The sequence below is a fragment of the Seriola dumerili genome, unplaced genomic scaffold (genome assembly GCF_002260705.1).
Source record: "Seriola dumerili isolate Sdu_G_001 unplaced genomic scaffold, Sdu_1.0 BDQW01000035.1, whole genome shotgun sequence".
Classification (NCBI taxonomy): domain Eukaryota; kingdom Metazoa; phylum Chordata; class Actinopteri; order Carangiformes; family Carangidae; genus Seriola; species Seriola dumerili.
In genome coordinates this window covers 169,055-184,945 of record NW_019174290.1, presented here as the reverse complement: position 1 = coordinate 184,945, position 15,891 = coordinate 169,055, and the positions used below count along the sequence as shown (strand labels likewise).

General features: G+C 40.2%; 1 protein-coding gene across 5 annotated transcripts; it reads left to right on the top strand.

The window, feature by feature from the left end:
* Nucleotides 1-619: 619 nt before the first annotated feature.
* Nucleotides 620-14,446, top strand: sun2 (Sad1 and UNC84 domain containing 2). 5 transcript variants are annotated; one of them, XM_022738287.1, is made up of 17 exons: nucleotides 620-912; nucleotides 7,553-7,649; nucleotides 7,779-7,887; nucleotides 8,046-8,161; nucleotides 8,433-8,810; nucleotides 8,899-8,952; nucleotides 9,182-9,253; nucleotides 9,926-10,074; nucleotides 10,424-10,474; nucleotides 10,646-10,684; nucleotides 11,063-11,257; nucleotides 11,408-11,545; nucleotides 11,799-11,895; nucleotides 12,059-12,174; nucleotides 12,301-12,474; nucleotides 12,918-13,007; nucleotides 13,269-14,446. In XM_022738287.1, exons 3-17 carry the CDS (start codon nucleotides 7,781-7,783, stop codon nucleotides 13,383-13,385), a joined length of 1,893 nt encoding a protein of 630 aa, XP_022594008.1. In that variant the 5' UTR covers nucleotides 620-912; nucleotides 7,553-7,649; nucleotides 7,779-7,780; the 3' UTR covers nucleotides 13,386-14,446. The 5 variants fall into 5 exon arrangements, with proteins under 5 accessions (XP_022594008.1, XP_022594011.1, XP_022594012.1 ...); XM_022738290.1 differs by having other exon boundaries at nucleotides 7,553-7,661; XM_022738291.1 differs by lacking the exon at nucleotides 7,553-7,649 and adding an exon at nucleotides 1,903-1,998.
* Nucleotides 14,447-15,891: the final 1,445 nt, after the last annotated feature.

The window sequence follows — 15,891 nt, the reverse complement described above, 5'->3', positions numbered from 1 at the left end:
ACATCAGTTATTACCTTTGTTTAAAATGATAAAAAAAAGTCAATATGATTTGAGAGGAAAAAGCACGTTTAAAAATAATTTATTGAACAAATATAGAAATGTCCAATCTGAAAGCCACATTGACATCTGTATAACAAAGTACAGGATATATTTTATTTTATTATTATTATTATTATTATTTTTTAAATTTATTTATTTATTTATTTTTTCTTGATGTTAGCTTATTATGTTAAACATTTTATAAACAGGGTATGCACAGTAGGCTGTACGTTCAGCCTTCACCTTTTTTGACTGGTATACTACTATTACAACTACTACTTATAATAATAATAACAATAATTATAATAATAATAATGACAATGATAATAATAATAATCATCATTATATAATAATAATAATAATAATAATAATAATAATAATGGTAATTGTTATTGTTATTATTATTTGTCGTTGTTATTACTATTAATGTTAATATTATGCATATTTAATAATATGAAATTGTAATAATAATTCACCGGTTCGGAATCACAAAACAGAACTTTTATTTTGTAAACAAGCACCGGAAGTCCGTCTCTTCATTCTGTCAGCTTGCTACTGTCAATATTTGTAGTGGCGAGAACCTCCGAGCTGTCACGACGAGCGTCCGTCTGTCTCGGTGCCTCAGCTTACTGTCATGCCATCCAGCTCTATACTTAACTTATGGAAATTCATCAATAATTAAATTGCTGTTTTGGGACTTTGTCAGAGTTGAACGGAGGCGAGATGTCTCTTTAAATTGCTCGGCTCTTGGTGGTCGTGCGGGCTGAAGAGAAGATTATCGTTTCCTGGCTGAGAATTTGACAGTTAGTTGTACCGCCCGACTGTTGGCGTGGTGTTGTTGTTCAACTGCGACAGACCTCACAACATAAAGAGGTAAGTTAAGGACACTGACTGGACGAGTCCAGTTTATGTTCAATAAGGGTCACATGGCGTTACGTAGAAAAACGCTGACTTTTCGTGTGTCGTTGTCCAGTGCTTCATGTTAGACTTTAGGATGCTGTTGTCTGCTAATTGCTGCGTTGATGGACTACCGTTAATTTGTTTATGTAGCCTAGCTAGTTGCATTTCATCAATACTTTTAAAACATACCCGATATCTGTGCTGCTTAAATGTTAAAATTAATGTTAAATACATCAATTACCAGTTAATGGAGGCATTAACGTTAAGTGTATTGTGTAGACGGGTTTTTGTATATTTTCAAAACTAGATTTGTAAACAACTACTTTAAACAAGTTTGACTAAGAAGTGGTTAACCAGCCAGATCATTGTGCAACTAGCGTTCATTTATGTAACAAAACAAATATTAATTGCTGTGATGTTTCTTCTAAGAACAGCACTCAACAAGATTATTTTATTTTTATTTTTACTGCACGAACTATGTTATAATGTTTGTGAGAGCAAAACAAGACCATGCTGTGTCATTAGAGCATGTAGTATTAACGTCATCATCTTGTAACTAGTGAAGATGCACTGCCAGCATAAACTAGGGTAGTAGCTAAACTACAAGGGACAATTATTCCTTTGTAATGAGATCCCAAATGGCATCCAGCGACAACCAGGGGTCATTTTGGGGCTTCAGAGGGTGTTTCCTGAAAAAGTGAGGTGTAGCTAAAAGTAGGATGGGATTGTTTGAGGATTTATGGCTTTTCATTTTCAGTACAGCAAGTTTGTGGGAAATAAGTATTTAAAAGCACAAGTTAGTTTGTCTTTATTAAGTTATTTTATTTGCTTGTTGTGGATCATGTGCAGTTTTAAACATAAATGCTACCGGTTGATTGACTGTGCCAGTGTTAGCTTATAAGCAATTTTCATTTGTATTAATTACCATATTGTTTGATATAAGTTTCATTTTCTCATTTAAAGATTTACAATGGATCATTACATTTTGCCTGTCTGAGATCTTCAGGCACAACTTTGTTCCAGAGGATATCAGTCTTGGTCATATTCCCCAGCACCACTGTAAGCCTATGTGAAAGCTAACATGCAGGAAGACATTGAAGGAATAGAGAAAAAGAAACAGAGACTGTGAACGCAATGCAAGCATCTGGTTCATGTTGATACTAACAGACCCTATTAGGTAGCTGCTCAGCTTAAATGAGTGTAGTTAGTGTTTTCCCCCTCTACTTTACAAAGGCTTTGGAGTAATTTCTCTAAAGCCAGTGCCCACAGATGACTCAGCCGCTCTTTATGTCTGAGTCATATTACACAGGCACTGTCCTAAAGTTAGCCACAGTATTAGATCGTTTGCCAGTTAGTTTTGGTTTGATGAAGACAGATTCTCGGTGGCATTCCTTTCTTTGCCCACTCCTTCCCACTGGTTTCATTTTTTATTTTCCCCCCGGTCGTTCATTCCTGCACTTTTTTTCTCTCCCTCTTTTTCTGCTTTTTTTTTTCTACTCCCTGGAAAAGTCAAACTCCCTTGCTGGCTTTTAAACCCGCAACAGTGTTATACGCACATTTTCACACTAAAATATCTCACACACATTCCTGTGTCATCTTTCCTCCCCTTTGTCATTTCATCCCTTTGTCCACCATTCAGGCTTTCATCTTTGTTGTGCTACCCGCTGTCTTTCTCTACCTTTCTCTCCACCCTCCCAGTGCCTTTTGTCACAGTCTATCTGCTCTAGCTATTTCTCTCATTACCACTCTGCTCTTATGCTCCCATGTCGTTTTCCTTCTTTGTCTGTGCTCTGCCAGTGTCAGTGGTCAGGATACTGGACCAGATACAGCTCCCCGCCCTGCCCTGCCCTGCCCTGCCCTGCCCCTGCCCTGCCCTGCCCTGCCCCGCCCTTAGCAAACACCACCACTACATCCCAATCTCTGCTCCCTCAGAGTTTGATCCAGTTTAGATCACTGCGAGCAGCTTATTGGGCTCGCACTAGAGCTGAAGCGATTAGCTGATTACTTGATTAGTCGATCAACAGAAAATTACTCAACTATTTTGATCATTCATTTGATGAGTTTTGGAAGCCATAATAACCTAAATGTGATGGTCCCAACTTCTCCGATGTGAGGATTTACTGCTTTTCTCTGATTTTACATAGTTGTTGTTGTTTTTTTTGTTTTTTTTGGACTGGGACATCTTTGTCTTATTGCACTCTGCGATACTGCCGTTTGCATTTTTCAACGTTTTTGATGTTTTATAGACTAAATAAATAATCAAACAAATAATTGACAGATTGATTGTTCATGAAAATAATTGTAAGTTTCAGCTTTAGCTTACACATGCTTTTACATTTGCCTTTGTGTGTGTGTGTTAACCGCTACTTACCGCTATGGAGTCACCCGGATACAGCCAAAAGAATTTCACTTGTATTTGTTTATACAATAACTCATTACCCATAAATGGAGGATAAGAGGATGTGAGATACCAAAGGGATGACTAAGGCACCTCACTGCTGTTCAGGAGACATGTTTCACTCTCGACTTTTGCTTCTAATTCACATCCTGTGGGCAGATCACTGACAATACCTGACACGCAAAGCTTGTGCCAGATGTGATGTGCTTCTCTTGTGCTGTCATTCAGGGTTGAGGTTGGTAAGATGTCACATGACGGTTCAGATGAGATTTTAGAGGGTTAGTGCTTCCTGTGCTGAATGAACAGCACCTTTCTGTCTCTTCCTGCACATGATTCCCACAGGATCAGAAAGAGGTTTCCTTCTATCTATTGGGGGATGTTCCCATCTTGCAGAGATTTGCCTTTTCGTGGCTGTACAGGCCACTCAGATACACATGGGGAGATCATACCTCAAGAATACATAGGATAGTGCAATGCCATAATGGCCAAGGCTAAACATGCTTTCTCAGCCTTCAGTGGAACAACAAGGCTCTTGAAATTGAAAGGCTTAAAATGATCTTGCAACCTATTCCAAGGCAAAAACCGCTTTCCAAATTTATAGTATGAATGGGCAATTGTAAGATGTAATTTTTTTTTTTTTTTAAGATTAAGTGGATAGGATTATTAGCTAGAAATGTAGAAGGCACAGCTATAGAAGAATGTGTGTGGTGCTATCAGATATTTCTACAGTCTTTCAGTGGGAATAATTGTCAAGGAAAGCAAAGGAGGAGAGATAGCTTTGTGCATGGGTGTCCTCTGCTTGAATAAGGTGGGGGTTGGTATGTTCAGGAGGGGGAAAAGTGCTGCGGTAGGCTGCTGCTGAGATGCCATTTAAAGTGGAAGGGAGGATTTGAGGGAATTAAAGTGCAAACTGTTCCCTTCTCTACGCTCTTAGCTAAAGCCTCTTGACGTGCTATGAGGAAAGAAATGCTACTGTAATAGTGTGAAAGGAAGGCGTTTGTTTGCTTAGTCACAGATACTGGCTGTTGCTGTGGAGTCAAAATATTTGTGATCCTTGTTGCTGTTTGTTTGTTTTGTACTAAAAACAGGGTCTACAAAGTGGTTTCAAAGCATGTTGTCATTATGTTCTCAGTTTTTTTAAAAAAACTATCTATAGGATGTGAGGGTTGTGTCTGATAGCAGTGATAAATATCTCTGTGTCCACAGTGCAGTAGCCACATCCTCTTTTTTTTAATCCTTGTCCCAAGAAAAGAGAGAGAGAGTTAAATCCGTGAGTGAGCTTTCTTGATATTGGCTGCCTGTAATATCACTTATCAAGCAATTTAAGATAATTCTACGATGGCCTGTATTGAAAATCTCCTAGGATACGAGTGTCAGAGGCTAATATGCAAATTGAAATGCAAGAACCCATTTACATGCACAGTCTAATGATTGGATAGACACGAAAGTGAAGATTACAACAGACTGACAGCAGAGAGCTAGCTGCTAACATAACTCTTATTACTGCTCCAGTGCAGCATAATGTAAACATTAATTAAATGAAGAAACAACTGTAATGTACAGCTTTGGAAATTGTCTTCAGCTGCTGCAGATACACCAGTTTCAGTATGACTGTGTGTTGTTCATATTTGCAGTAAACAGAGAAGGCTTGTCTGCTGGCATGGGCAACCAGAGCAATGGGCTGCTGTTATGCGCAGCCATTTGTGTCGTTGCTATTATTGCCTGTTTATACTCTCTAAAAATCCTCCTCATTTAGCTCTGACAGTAGGTTGCACACAGCCCGAGGAGGAAGATAAAATGAAAGAATAAGATGTAGAGAATTAACGTAGTGATGTTGAGCATGTTAACTGAGGAAGGCCTTAGTGGGAAAACATCTGACCTGTGCACATGTAAGAAAACGTACAAATTTGTAAATATTAAGACCTCACGCCCTTTTTAGGAGGGGAGGTTTCTATGTGCATGTCTGCTGTCACGCTGACTTCCTGTCTCTGTCTGTTGAGTACATACAGCCACAGCTTCCCTTTCTGTCATCTCCTGCCGCACTTTTCAGTCGCATTAATTGGTTACTACACCACTGTAGTTCTGTCCCTGGCCAACTACATCGGAAGACTAATTCAAACTTTCACCGGGTTACAAACTGCAAGTATTTTTTTCATGCGAGAGCAGGCACAGGAGGATTCAGGATATAGCGTAAAGTTACGAGACCGGATCACAGAGCAGAAGCTAAAGGTTGGTGCACTTTCTGATGAGTGGAGACTCTAGCGGAGGTTGTTGTTGTCATAGAACAGATTAACTCACTTAACCCATGCGGTGAATAGACTAATCATTTATAAAATCCTACCACTTTCTAAAATCTTACCTTCAATGTCCACTTTTGTCTAGTAACTCTCGTTGCATAACTGAAGAACTAAAGAAATGAAATGTTACATTTCTTCCTGGTGATGAATCTGTGTGTGCTCCCTGATGTCACAATGTCATGACATGCGCCCTCGCCAGCCAACACATTGGAAAGTGCTTCAAATCAATTTCTCGTCATTTTTTTTTTCTTCACCTGTTTGTTCTCACGTGGAGGTCAGATGTAAGGTGAAAATTGAACTGATCGGTGGCATTCAGTAAGACAGGATAGTATAGTAATACAAACATAGATTAGTTAGAAGCACCTGTTGTCTTCAGGCTGAAACCACATTACGTTTACTGTAATTTTGGGCAAAGCAGTGCTTGGCAGGCTTCATAAGAATTTTATTTTCAATGAGAGAAAATAAACAGTATATAACAAATATTTTGGAAACACTGACATAGTGATAAATCTCCCAGTAAATGATGCCTTCATAGAGGTATAAACATGAAACGTTACTTGCCAGCGGACTTAGCACCACAAGTAGTTAAGCGTGTGAGCTGTGGTTTATGCTGATTATCTGCACTGTAAGAGCACATCTTTGACCAATCAGATTGCTCAGCTTAAGATGCCTCTTACATAATCTTTGTGATGGCAGTTTCCGAAAGTTAAACTGGTGGAGACTTTCTAACAAACATGACCACGAGATAAAGCCGATGAAATGAGGCTGTTCTCTCCGCTCTCGTCGTCTACACCTGCTGTTAAACTGTGATATTTTTCTTCACTTTGAGAATGCTGGGTCAGTTCAGGTATGTTGCTTTTGTGTGTGTTTTTGTCTCTCTGTAGTATTGTTTTGTACCATCTGTGCTCTGAATGTGTCTGCGCCATAGCATGCTAACAGGGTCTGTCTTTTGTTCGTTAAGCTTGTGTGTTTAAATGCATTGCTTTGTGTGTTTGGATGCTTTGTTTTTTTTTTTATTATTTATGCTCTGTAAATCTCAGTGAGTGTCTGAGCAGCAGGGCAGCTGCTGTAGATTAGTTGGATTACAGGTGGCTGAGATTAACCAAGAGAGTGTCTGTCAAAGACTTACTGCTTTTATTACTACACTCTATCAACTGCCGCCACCACTGTCACTGCCACTCTCTTTCCTGGTACCACTTCTAACTACTAACTACTACTAATACTGTAACTGCTTAAAGTGAAATATGATTACTGTTACTGCAGCTGCTCCTGATTCTACTGTTTCTGTTACTGTTATTACTTCAACACTTGATTAATTGTGCTGCTTTTACGGTGCTACTGGTACTGCTACTGTATTAGCTACTGCATCTACAGCTACTACCGCATATAATGTTATCATTTACTGTTGCTTTACCTACTGCTTCTAATGCTAAGATATTACTACCCACTGTTGCTTGTGCTACAATTCAGCCTGTCACTGCTGTTACCAGTAGCACTAGTTTGCTACTGATACATAAGATGTTGCTACTAAACAGTGTCTCTGTCAGACTGCAACAATCAAAAGAAAATTAATTTGCAACTATTATAGTGGCTTGAATATTATTTGGTTTGTTGATCAGACAAAACAAACCATTTGATGAACCACCTGGGCTCTAGGACAATGTGATGGTCTTTTTCAGTTTTCTGAAGTTTTACAGACCAGATGATTAATTAAGAAAGTAATCGGCAGATCAGTTGATCACAAAAGTAAGCATTAGTTGCAGCATTAGCCTCTGCTACAGAAATATATTATTCTGCTGACCCACCTCCTAACCAGCTTTCCAGAGGAAAGCCTGTCATTTTTGAGGCAGTCAAATTTTAAATTGTGTGGATTTTACACAAAATCCACAACTATTTATTATCATTATGCTTATGTTAGCCTTCCTAGTTGGTGATGGTGTGTTGGGCATCCTGTTGGCTGACAGGTGAAGTTTCTGGACCTGCAAGACTTCACTCCATATATCTGAAATCATGATGTGTGTCTTCTGGTATTGTATAGACCCCTTCCTGCCAGCATGTACTGACCAGAGACTTTGTGCAGTTTAAGGAGCTTATTAAAATATTGATAAATAATATCTTATTGTTTTTCTCTCTGTGTCTTTCAGTCATGTCCCGTAGGAGTTCTCGCCTGGTGTCCGGTGGCTACTACAACTCAGATGAAGAATCTGACTCGAGTAGCGTGACAAACATATCCTACCGTGAAAACCCTGTCAAGTACGTAATTGCGTGTGTGCTCATGTGTCTGAAGCTTGGATACTAGTCAGCAAGTCTGATTTGCAAACTATAATGTTAAGCAATCTTCATCTTTCCTCTAATGCCCCTCTCTCCTCCTTTGTGTTTGTGTGTGTGTGTGTGTTGTTGATTTTCTTAAGGGTTTTCAAGAAAAAGGCAGGGACCCGTAAGGCTGGCTCCCGTACCTCCAGCAGAGCCGACAGCAATGCTAGTTCACCCAGCCCCGAGACGCCCGTCACTGAAGGCCAATCTGATGGTAAAAACAAGCACAACATCCCAACATCTGCTCAAGAGTACTGATGAGATCATTTCCTGTCAACACAAAAGTAATAATAATAGCATGACAATGTGTTTCAGGGACATTTCAGAGCAGAGCTGAAAGCTGCTTTTCTCTGTTTTATGTATTTGCTTTCAGAGAAGAGGTCTTACTCCTTTTGGTGTAAAAAAAAAAAAAAAAAAAAAGTATTTATTCACAGCTGACTGTTTATTTTTGTTTCTCCCTGTCCTCGTCTTTTTCTGCCTCTCAGGCCTGAGTCCTCCCTCGAGCACCCAGCCTCAGCCGATCATGAGGACCGTACCCTATGTCTCCACCACAGCCACCCCTCGGCCCGCCCTGACCCCATCATCAAGCCGGAGTCAGACTCCCACATGCTGCCCCTTAGCGCCTCCGGAGAAGAGCTCTTTCGCTGGGCTCTACAGCTCCAGCAGGCCAGGATTACACCTGAGGCCCAACCACAAGGAGCTGACTCAGAGCGGAGTGGACAGCTCCGGGTACTCGTCCTCTGAGGGGACTTACAAGAAGCCCACAGTTGCCACCAGCGGTAACAGCAGAATGAGCAGTAACAATGGGGCTCCCAGTCCTGGATACAGAAGCAGAATCAGCAGTGCCTTCTTTAGTTTGAAGGGTGAGTACTAAAGTGTATTGGTGTGTGTGTGTTTTAATGTGTCTTTGCATGACTCATCATCATCTCATTGTTTCATATATTTTTGCAGACTCTGCCTCATCGACGGCTGTGGCAGCAGAGTCAAAAATAATGACAGCTTTAGGTATGTTGTTGTTGTATGTGTTTAAGTTTGTCTTTGTGTATATTTGCATGCATATGAGGATGTATAGTACGCTCATGCTTATGCTTGTTTTAAGTGGATTTGTTCAGTACATGTTCACATACATACAGCTTCCACATGCCAGTAGGTCTGTGTTTTCACAATCGCTGCCTATGACTTGGCTCCAGCTTTCGAAATCCCCGCAAAACGACTTTTCTTCCTGTCCATACAGCTAATACGTCATTCAGCAGTCGCATGAAGAAAGCTTGTGGTCTGTTTCTCCTCCTCCTCGTCCTACTTCTATGTAAGTGGCATAAACTTTTTAACAGATTCAACACATTTTCACATTCAGGAGACAACTCATTATCCCCTCAGACGTGTGGAGTCTTTGGTTATACTTTGCTTTCATTGTTAAAGTCTTGTTTTCCATGTTTCTTTGTCAGATAGAACAATTTAAAGGAAATATACCTGATTATTTAATGATCACTTTGGAGAATTCAATGACCAGACTATGTTTGACGTGACATTCACAAACTCAAAGCAAGATTTCTTGAGCTTTGATTGCTCCTCTCTAGTTTTGTTTATTTTTGTGTATATTTTATATTTGAAATGTGTTTTTGTAGAGCGCTAATGAAAGTCCTACCACACCCACCGTCCTGAATGCATCTTACATTAGTAGCACCTGGGGTTTCCCCCAGGAAGATGGTTAGAATAGATGGTAGTGTCTGCCACAAAATGTGTGCATGACTCACACAGCAGCACTGCTTGGCTGCCTCTGCTCGCGTGCCGAGTTTTTCCTCACCCAATCCCGTTGCAGAGTGATTGAATGAGTCACTGAAAATGTCATTACAAGTTTCACATGACGGGGCCTTTGATGTTAGGAGCTAGATGGAGTCAGGTGATGTTAGCTTTGTGTAGACTGTGCCTGCGTTTCTAAGTGCTGTTCTTAAGGCGCCATTCCTCCTGTTTTCTCCAGGTATTTGGTTCCTCCTTCCCTTGTTGACCTCTTTCATCTCCCGCATGAGTGTCACAAAGACCCCGCCACAGACAAAACCCAAGACTCAACCTGTTGTGCCTGCCCCCCCCCCTCCTCAACACAACATCGTGCATCATGCACCTGTGGTGGTAGGGCTCGACTGCAGATCATCTGTGTGTGTGTGTGTGTGTGTGTGTGTGTGTGTGTGTGTGTGTGTGTCTGCATACGTTTCCTAGTCTCATCAACTGATTTCATCTTAGCTACTGATGAATTCAGATCCATCCTGTATTTAGACTGGTCCTTAGTCCACATTTGAGACAACATTAAATCAGCAATTGCAAACAGACAGAAGACAAAAGAAAGACGACAATAACAACTATAATGTTTCATGCAGAGGTTCTTCTGACAAACACCTTTTTATTTGGAGCTTGTTGCTATGAAAATTTGGAGTCTTTTTTTTGGTGACCTCAATAGTAACGAGTCCTTTTGTCCCACCAGGATCCAGCTGTTGTTTCTGCTGCTGTAGAAGCGAAGATGCAGCATGTTTTGGTAAGAAGAAGATCATCAGCAATTTTGCAAAGTCAGATTTTATCCAAATTCACCAGAACAGTTTTTTTGAATCAAATATGCATCAAATAGGCAGCTTAATATAACAAAAATGGCAGATAATGTTGATCTGTCTTTTGCAACTGTAACCCAAATGTGTGTGTTTGGTTGCAGACGGAGCTGCAGCTGAAGCAAGAGCAGCTTCACTCCCAGGTGAGAGAATCTCTCTCTCTCTCTGTTTCCCCCCCAGCAAATGTGTTGTGAAATGTCCTGTCTGGTGAGGTCAGGACGGTGGTGAGGATGAAAATTAAGCTGTGCTACAGTAACATCTAGTGGTGGTGATGGAGAACTGCAGAGATTTTCAAACTTTTTGTTACATACTTTGAATCTCACTTCCTTAGTTAAATTGATTTGATGTTCTTATAAACTTTTGAATTTGAGCAAAAATTGTATCCATGGTAAAAAGTATCATCAGCCCGTGGTTCACAATAAATCTGTCCATGTAATTTAATATCAAGGAACTTAAATAGGACTCAACTTTTCCCTGTGACCCCCAGTCCGTCCTGACACCACCACATCTTTCTCTCTCAGGTGCAGGAGCGAGTAAAGCAGGATATGCACGGTGTGAAAGCGAGGCTAGACGTCATGGACTCGGATAGTCGGCTGCGCCTGGAGCAGGAGGTTGCCGGACTGGGCCGACAGATGGCGGAATATCAGACAGACAGCCGCTCTTCTGCTGCCAGCCTCAGCCTCAGGATCCAAGCTTTGGAGGCCCAGAATGCTAAGGTAAAAGTTCTGGTAGAGATGACTCAAGATTTTTTGAAAGGAAAGACAGAGACATGCCTTAATCCTCTCTTTTGTTCTTGTTATCTTCTAAGCAGCTGACCTGATTCCTTGAGACTGTGTGACTATAATGTGACTGCCTCTGTCTTGTAGCTGACCCAGGAGCTGTCATCCATCCAGCTGGTGCCTCCTCCAGCCCCCTGTCCTGACCCCAGCACTGCCCCTGTCCAGAACCATCTAACCCCAGAGCTGCAACAGGCTATGGAGAAATGGCTCACTGACCGCATCAAGGTCGGTGCAGAGATCCTGTGGATGGTCTCTATGACGACCCAAACATAATCACAGTACATAGATGTCTTTTACTGTGACGCTGATTTCCTGTGTCATGTGGTGGTCTCCATTGCTTTTGGATTAGACTTCTGAATAATGTGTTTTATATGACCCAGTTTCATTTTAATGTGTTTGTGTTCGTGTATATTTTATGTATATTTATATCAGTCCAAATCAGTACTTATGGTATGTGCTGTGTGTGAATGTGAATCAGGAGCAGGATGCACTCAGGCTCGGTGACAAAGGCAGCGTCACAGACTTTGGACGTCCCGTGGCCGACAAAATGGCCGACTTCGCCCTGGAGACTCAAGGTCAGAGACATCACCGTGTCACCATCACTTGGATTTAGCTAGAAATACTGTGCTACAAGTTTAATTAAAGCAAATAAAACAGCAGTACAGCAGCAGTTAATTTGTCCACTGGTTAATCTTCTAAATGATTGTTGCCTATCTGACATCGTGTGTCTGTGTGCAGGTGCCAGTGTGATCAGCACCAGGTGTTCGGAGACGTATCGTATTCGTTCAGCGTGTGTGACCCTGTTTGGTTTCCCCCTGTGGTATCCGTCTGAAAGCCCACGCACTGTTATCCAGGTATCATCATCATCATCATCATCATCATCCCCTCCCTCACTATTTTCTTTGTCATAATCAACTCAGTAGGTAAAGATTATTACCCAGTTTCATTTTTCCTGACTGCGTCTCCTCCCTCCCTCCCAGGGTTACCCAGTGATGCTCCCAGGGAAATGTTGGGCGTTCCACGGCGTCCAGGGAACTCTTGTCATCTCTCTCTCTCACCCCATAAGAATAACTCATGTGACGCTGGACCACCTGCCACGCTACAACTCCCCCACTGGCCGTATCGACTCCGCGCCCAAAGACTTTGAAGTCTACGTGAGTGCTCCCATTGCAGAAATGCAGGATGGCATTTCATGACTTTTTCGCTAACCAAGCTGCCTGAACTGTTTAATTTACAGATACATTGAGCGGTTGTAATAATACCGACATCAGATTAAGCAGCTTTAAAAAATTCCAACCACAACTGCCAGCAAACGTTGTAATTTGAATTCTTATGACCTTTATTTCTCGGAGTATATCATTTAATATCTAACATCTTGTAAAATATTGACTGCCTGCTGAATACGGATGCATTTTATTGTTGTTATTAATGCATAATTGAAATTTGACAAGTTTTCACAGACTTCCAGCATCATATTGAATTTGGCTCCAGGCTTACTGCTTTTTGTTTTAGTCTAAATATTTGTGATTGAAATGTAAAGTCACTTCTGACTCGAGTAGACACCACTCTGACGCTGTGATCTCACTCCCTTTCCCAGGGAATGAAAAACGACACGGAAGAAGGAACGCTGCTGGGGTCTTTCACCTACGATGAGGACGGAGAGCCGACGCAGACCTTTAAGCTGCCTGTAAGTTCAAATGATCAGATCTAAATAGACAATGATATGACACCATGATTTTTACAGAAAGACAGAACATGACCCACCTACTTCCTGTTCTATATAAAAAGTGTGAGGTCACATAAAGTGTTTTTGCTCTTGTTAAGTCTTGAATGTCAGCATGCGCTCATTTTGACATCTGTTTTCTCTTTATGCGTGCACTCTTGAATTTTATGTCTCTGTATTTTCTTGTTCCCTCTCTTGTCCTGTGCCCTCACCACCCTCCTGAAGGACCCCAGTGACGAGGTTTATAGAGTTGTGGAGCTGCGTGTCCTCAGTAACTGGGGTCATGTCAAATACACGTGTCTTTACCGCTTCCGTGTGCACGGAAAGATCGCTGCCACATGAGACCCACTGAGCGCGACGCAACGTCTCATTCCAACACATCCGAAAGTTCATGTGTAATGTTTGGTGCCGACTCGTGTGTCAGCTGGTTTTGCTGTGTTTTGGACTGCTTAATGTTAAAGTGACAGAAATCATCGGAGTATTTTTATGCACGAGTTGAAGTGCACACTTGGCTTTGAATAAGTGTACAGAATGAAGTGTTTCAAAAAAACAAAAATCTACCTAGTAAAATCATTTGGGAGCAGAGAGTTCTGGAAACTTTTTGCTTTCAGTCTTATGAGCGTGCCACAAAATAATTTTGAAACTTTTTGTTGTTTTAATTATTATTGCTATTTATAAGGTATTTCCTGCTTCACATCTGTACAGCGCACAGTCCCACCGGGTAAAACACATTTCTTCACATTTTGCCAATGAGAAGCTGCAGAGTGTTAAACACAGTCGTCAGTGGTATTCAAACAAATGAAAGAGCGAAGGAATTTCTCTTTCACTTTCCTGACCAGATCTGCGCACATGGTCCTGGGATGTGAACCAACAGCAACTGGTTGTAATCACACATATCAAGGCTTCCTGTCACAGCACACAAGTGATGTTAAAAAAGCTTCTGTCTAAATTTCTCTGTCCATTTTTGGACACGAAGTGAACTTCAATTAGAACTGTAATTAACAATTATTTTCATTATCGACTGATCTGTCAGTTATATTCTAAATTAATTGATGAACCATTTTGTCTATACAATTTCAAATAAATAGTGAAAATGCCCATAAAATATCCCAGAGCCCTAGCTGGGGTCCTCAGGTGTTATTTTTTTCCGACCATCAGTCTAAAATACAAAGATATTCAGTTTATTCTCATGACAACAAAGAAAAGTATTAAATCTTGACATTTGAGAAGCAGAAACCGTCAAATTTTTTGCTTAAAAAAATGATCATTTGATTATCAGAATAGTTGCCTATGAATTTCCTGTTGATGAACTAATCAATTAATCGTTGCAGCTCTAATTTCAATATTTAATATTTTTTACAATTTTTAAGCTCTGGTTAATAAAGTTCCCAGTCGGTTGCCTGTTACCTGAACTGGCTGAAACAGCGTCATCTTTTCACGACATTCTTCTGATTTATAGATGTTGCTGATTATTTATACAGGAGGCAGCAGTGAATGTTTTTAATCAGTTTTGTTTCTTATTGGCAAGTTAAATTTAATAATCCTACAGAAAGGAAAAATATGCAGCTTGGTAAAATTTCATTTGTTTTCTCTTTTAGCCAGTTTGGACTCATCAGTTTTGATTTTATTTAGTACTTGAATACTTGAAAACCTCTTCGAAAGGCGTCATGTTGATTCCATGATGTCTGTCTTTCTGCTTTCTTGTACATAATACTTTTGCATTTTGTATGAGCTTCTCAACCAGGAAGGAAAAAGTGTTATTTATTTGTAAAATGAGAATATGACTTTTTTAATTCATGTGTTATGTCTGTTTTGTAGGATCGGCTTGACAACACTGTTTAATTACTTTCCAACATGCTAGACACGTGTACAATCATCAGTCTACCATTTAAAATATCTGCTCACGTAATGACACAACTGCACATGAGAGTGTGTACGTCATTGTCATTTAGTCATTACTCATGTATTCTTTGTTGTTGTTTGGTGGAGAAAATATTAGACAGTTCTTCTAATGAAGTGCACTAGAGGTGAATCCAGGTAAAATCCATCATTTCTCACTCATTTCTTAAAAGGAGGTGTAGAAAAGAGAGATGGATGATAGAGGACGAGTCCAAATAATTGTGATTTGGATCATTACATGGGGAATTACAACCCAGTATCAGGAATTATATATTAGTTACAGTATTTTACAGTATATAGGATATACACTCAGTTGGCATTTACGCCTAGCTGAAACTGGTGTGGTCTAACCCAACAGCCCTGCAATTGATCCTCCTTCGTGAAGTTTATAATGTTCAGTTTTGTTTCAGAGCTGTTGATTCAACCGTGTGATCATTTCAGAGGTTGTTAAACACTAGTGCATTGTACAGAGAGGTGTTGAGCTGTTCTGTTATTTAGCCTGCCCTCATTGATATAACATTTGTTGATAAAATGAAAACCTGTTATTTTAACCCAATATAATTACACTGCATCAGAGACTACATCCTCCAAAATGACCAAACAATCAGCCCCTCTCTGAAACAAAACTGAACGTTCTGACCTTCATGAGGGAGGATTTATTGCAGGACTGTTGTATTAGACTGCATTAGTTTCAGCTAGGTGTGCCAAGTAAACTTCCAACTGAGTGTACATTGGTGGTAACTTTTCTTTGAAGAGTGGACAAAAACATTTTGATATGATTTGTGCTGGTAACATGAATTAATAATTGTAGTGCATTGTGTTTTGTATTTAAGTTGGTGATTGTATTTCATACAAGGATTTCTGTACAATTTTATTGTTTTTATTTACAATTACTGCTTGATTATCTTAATTGTGTATGACCATGAATTATGATTTGCTTAAAAATCTG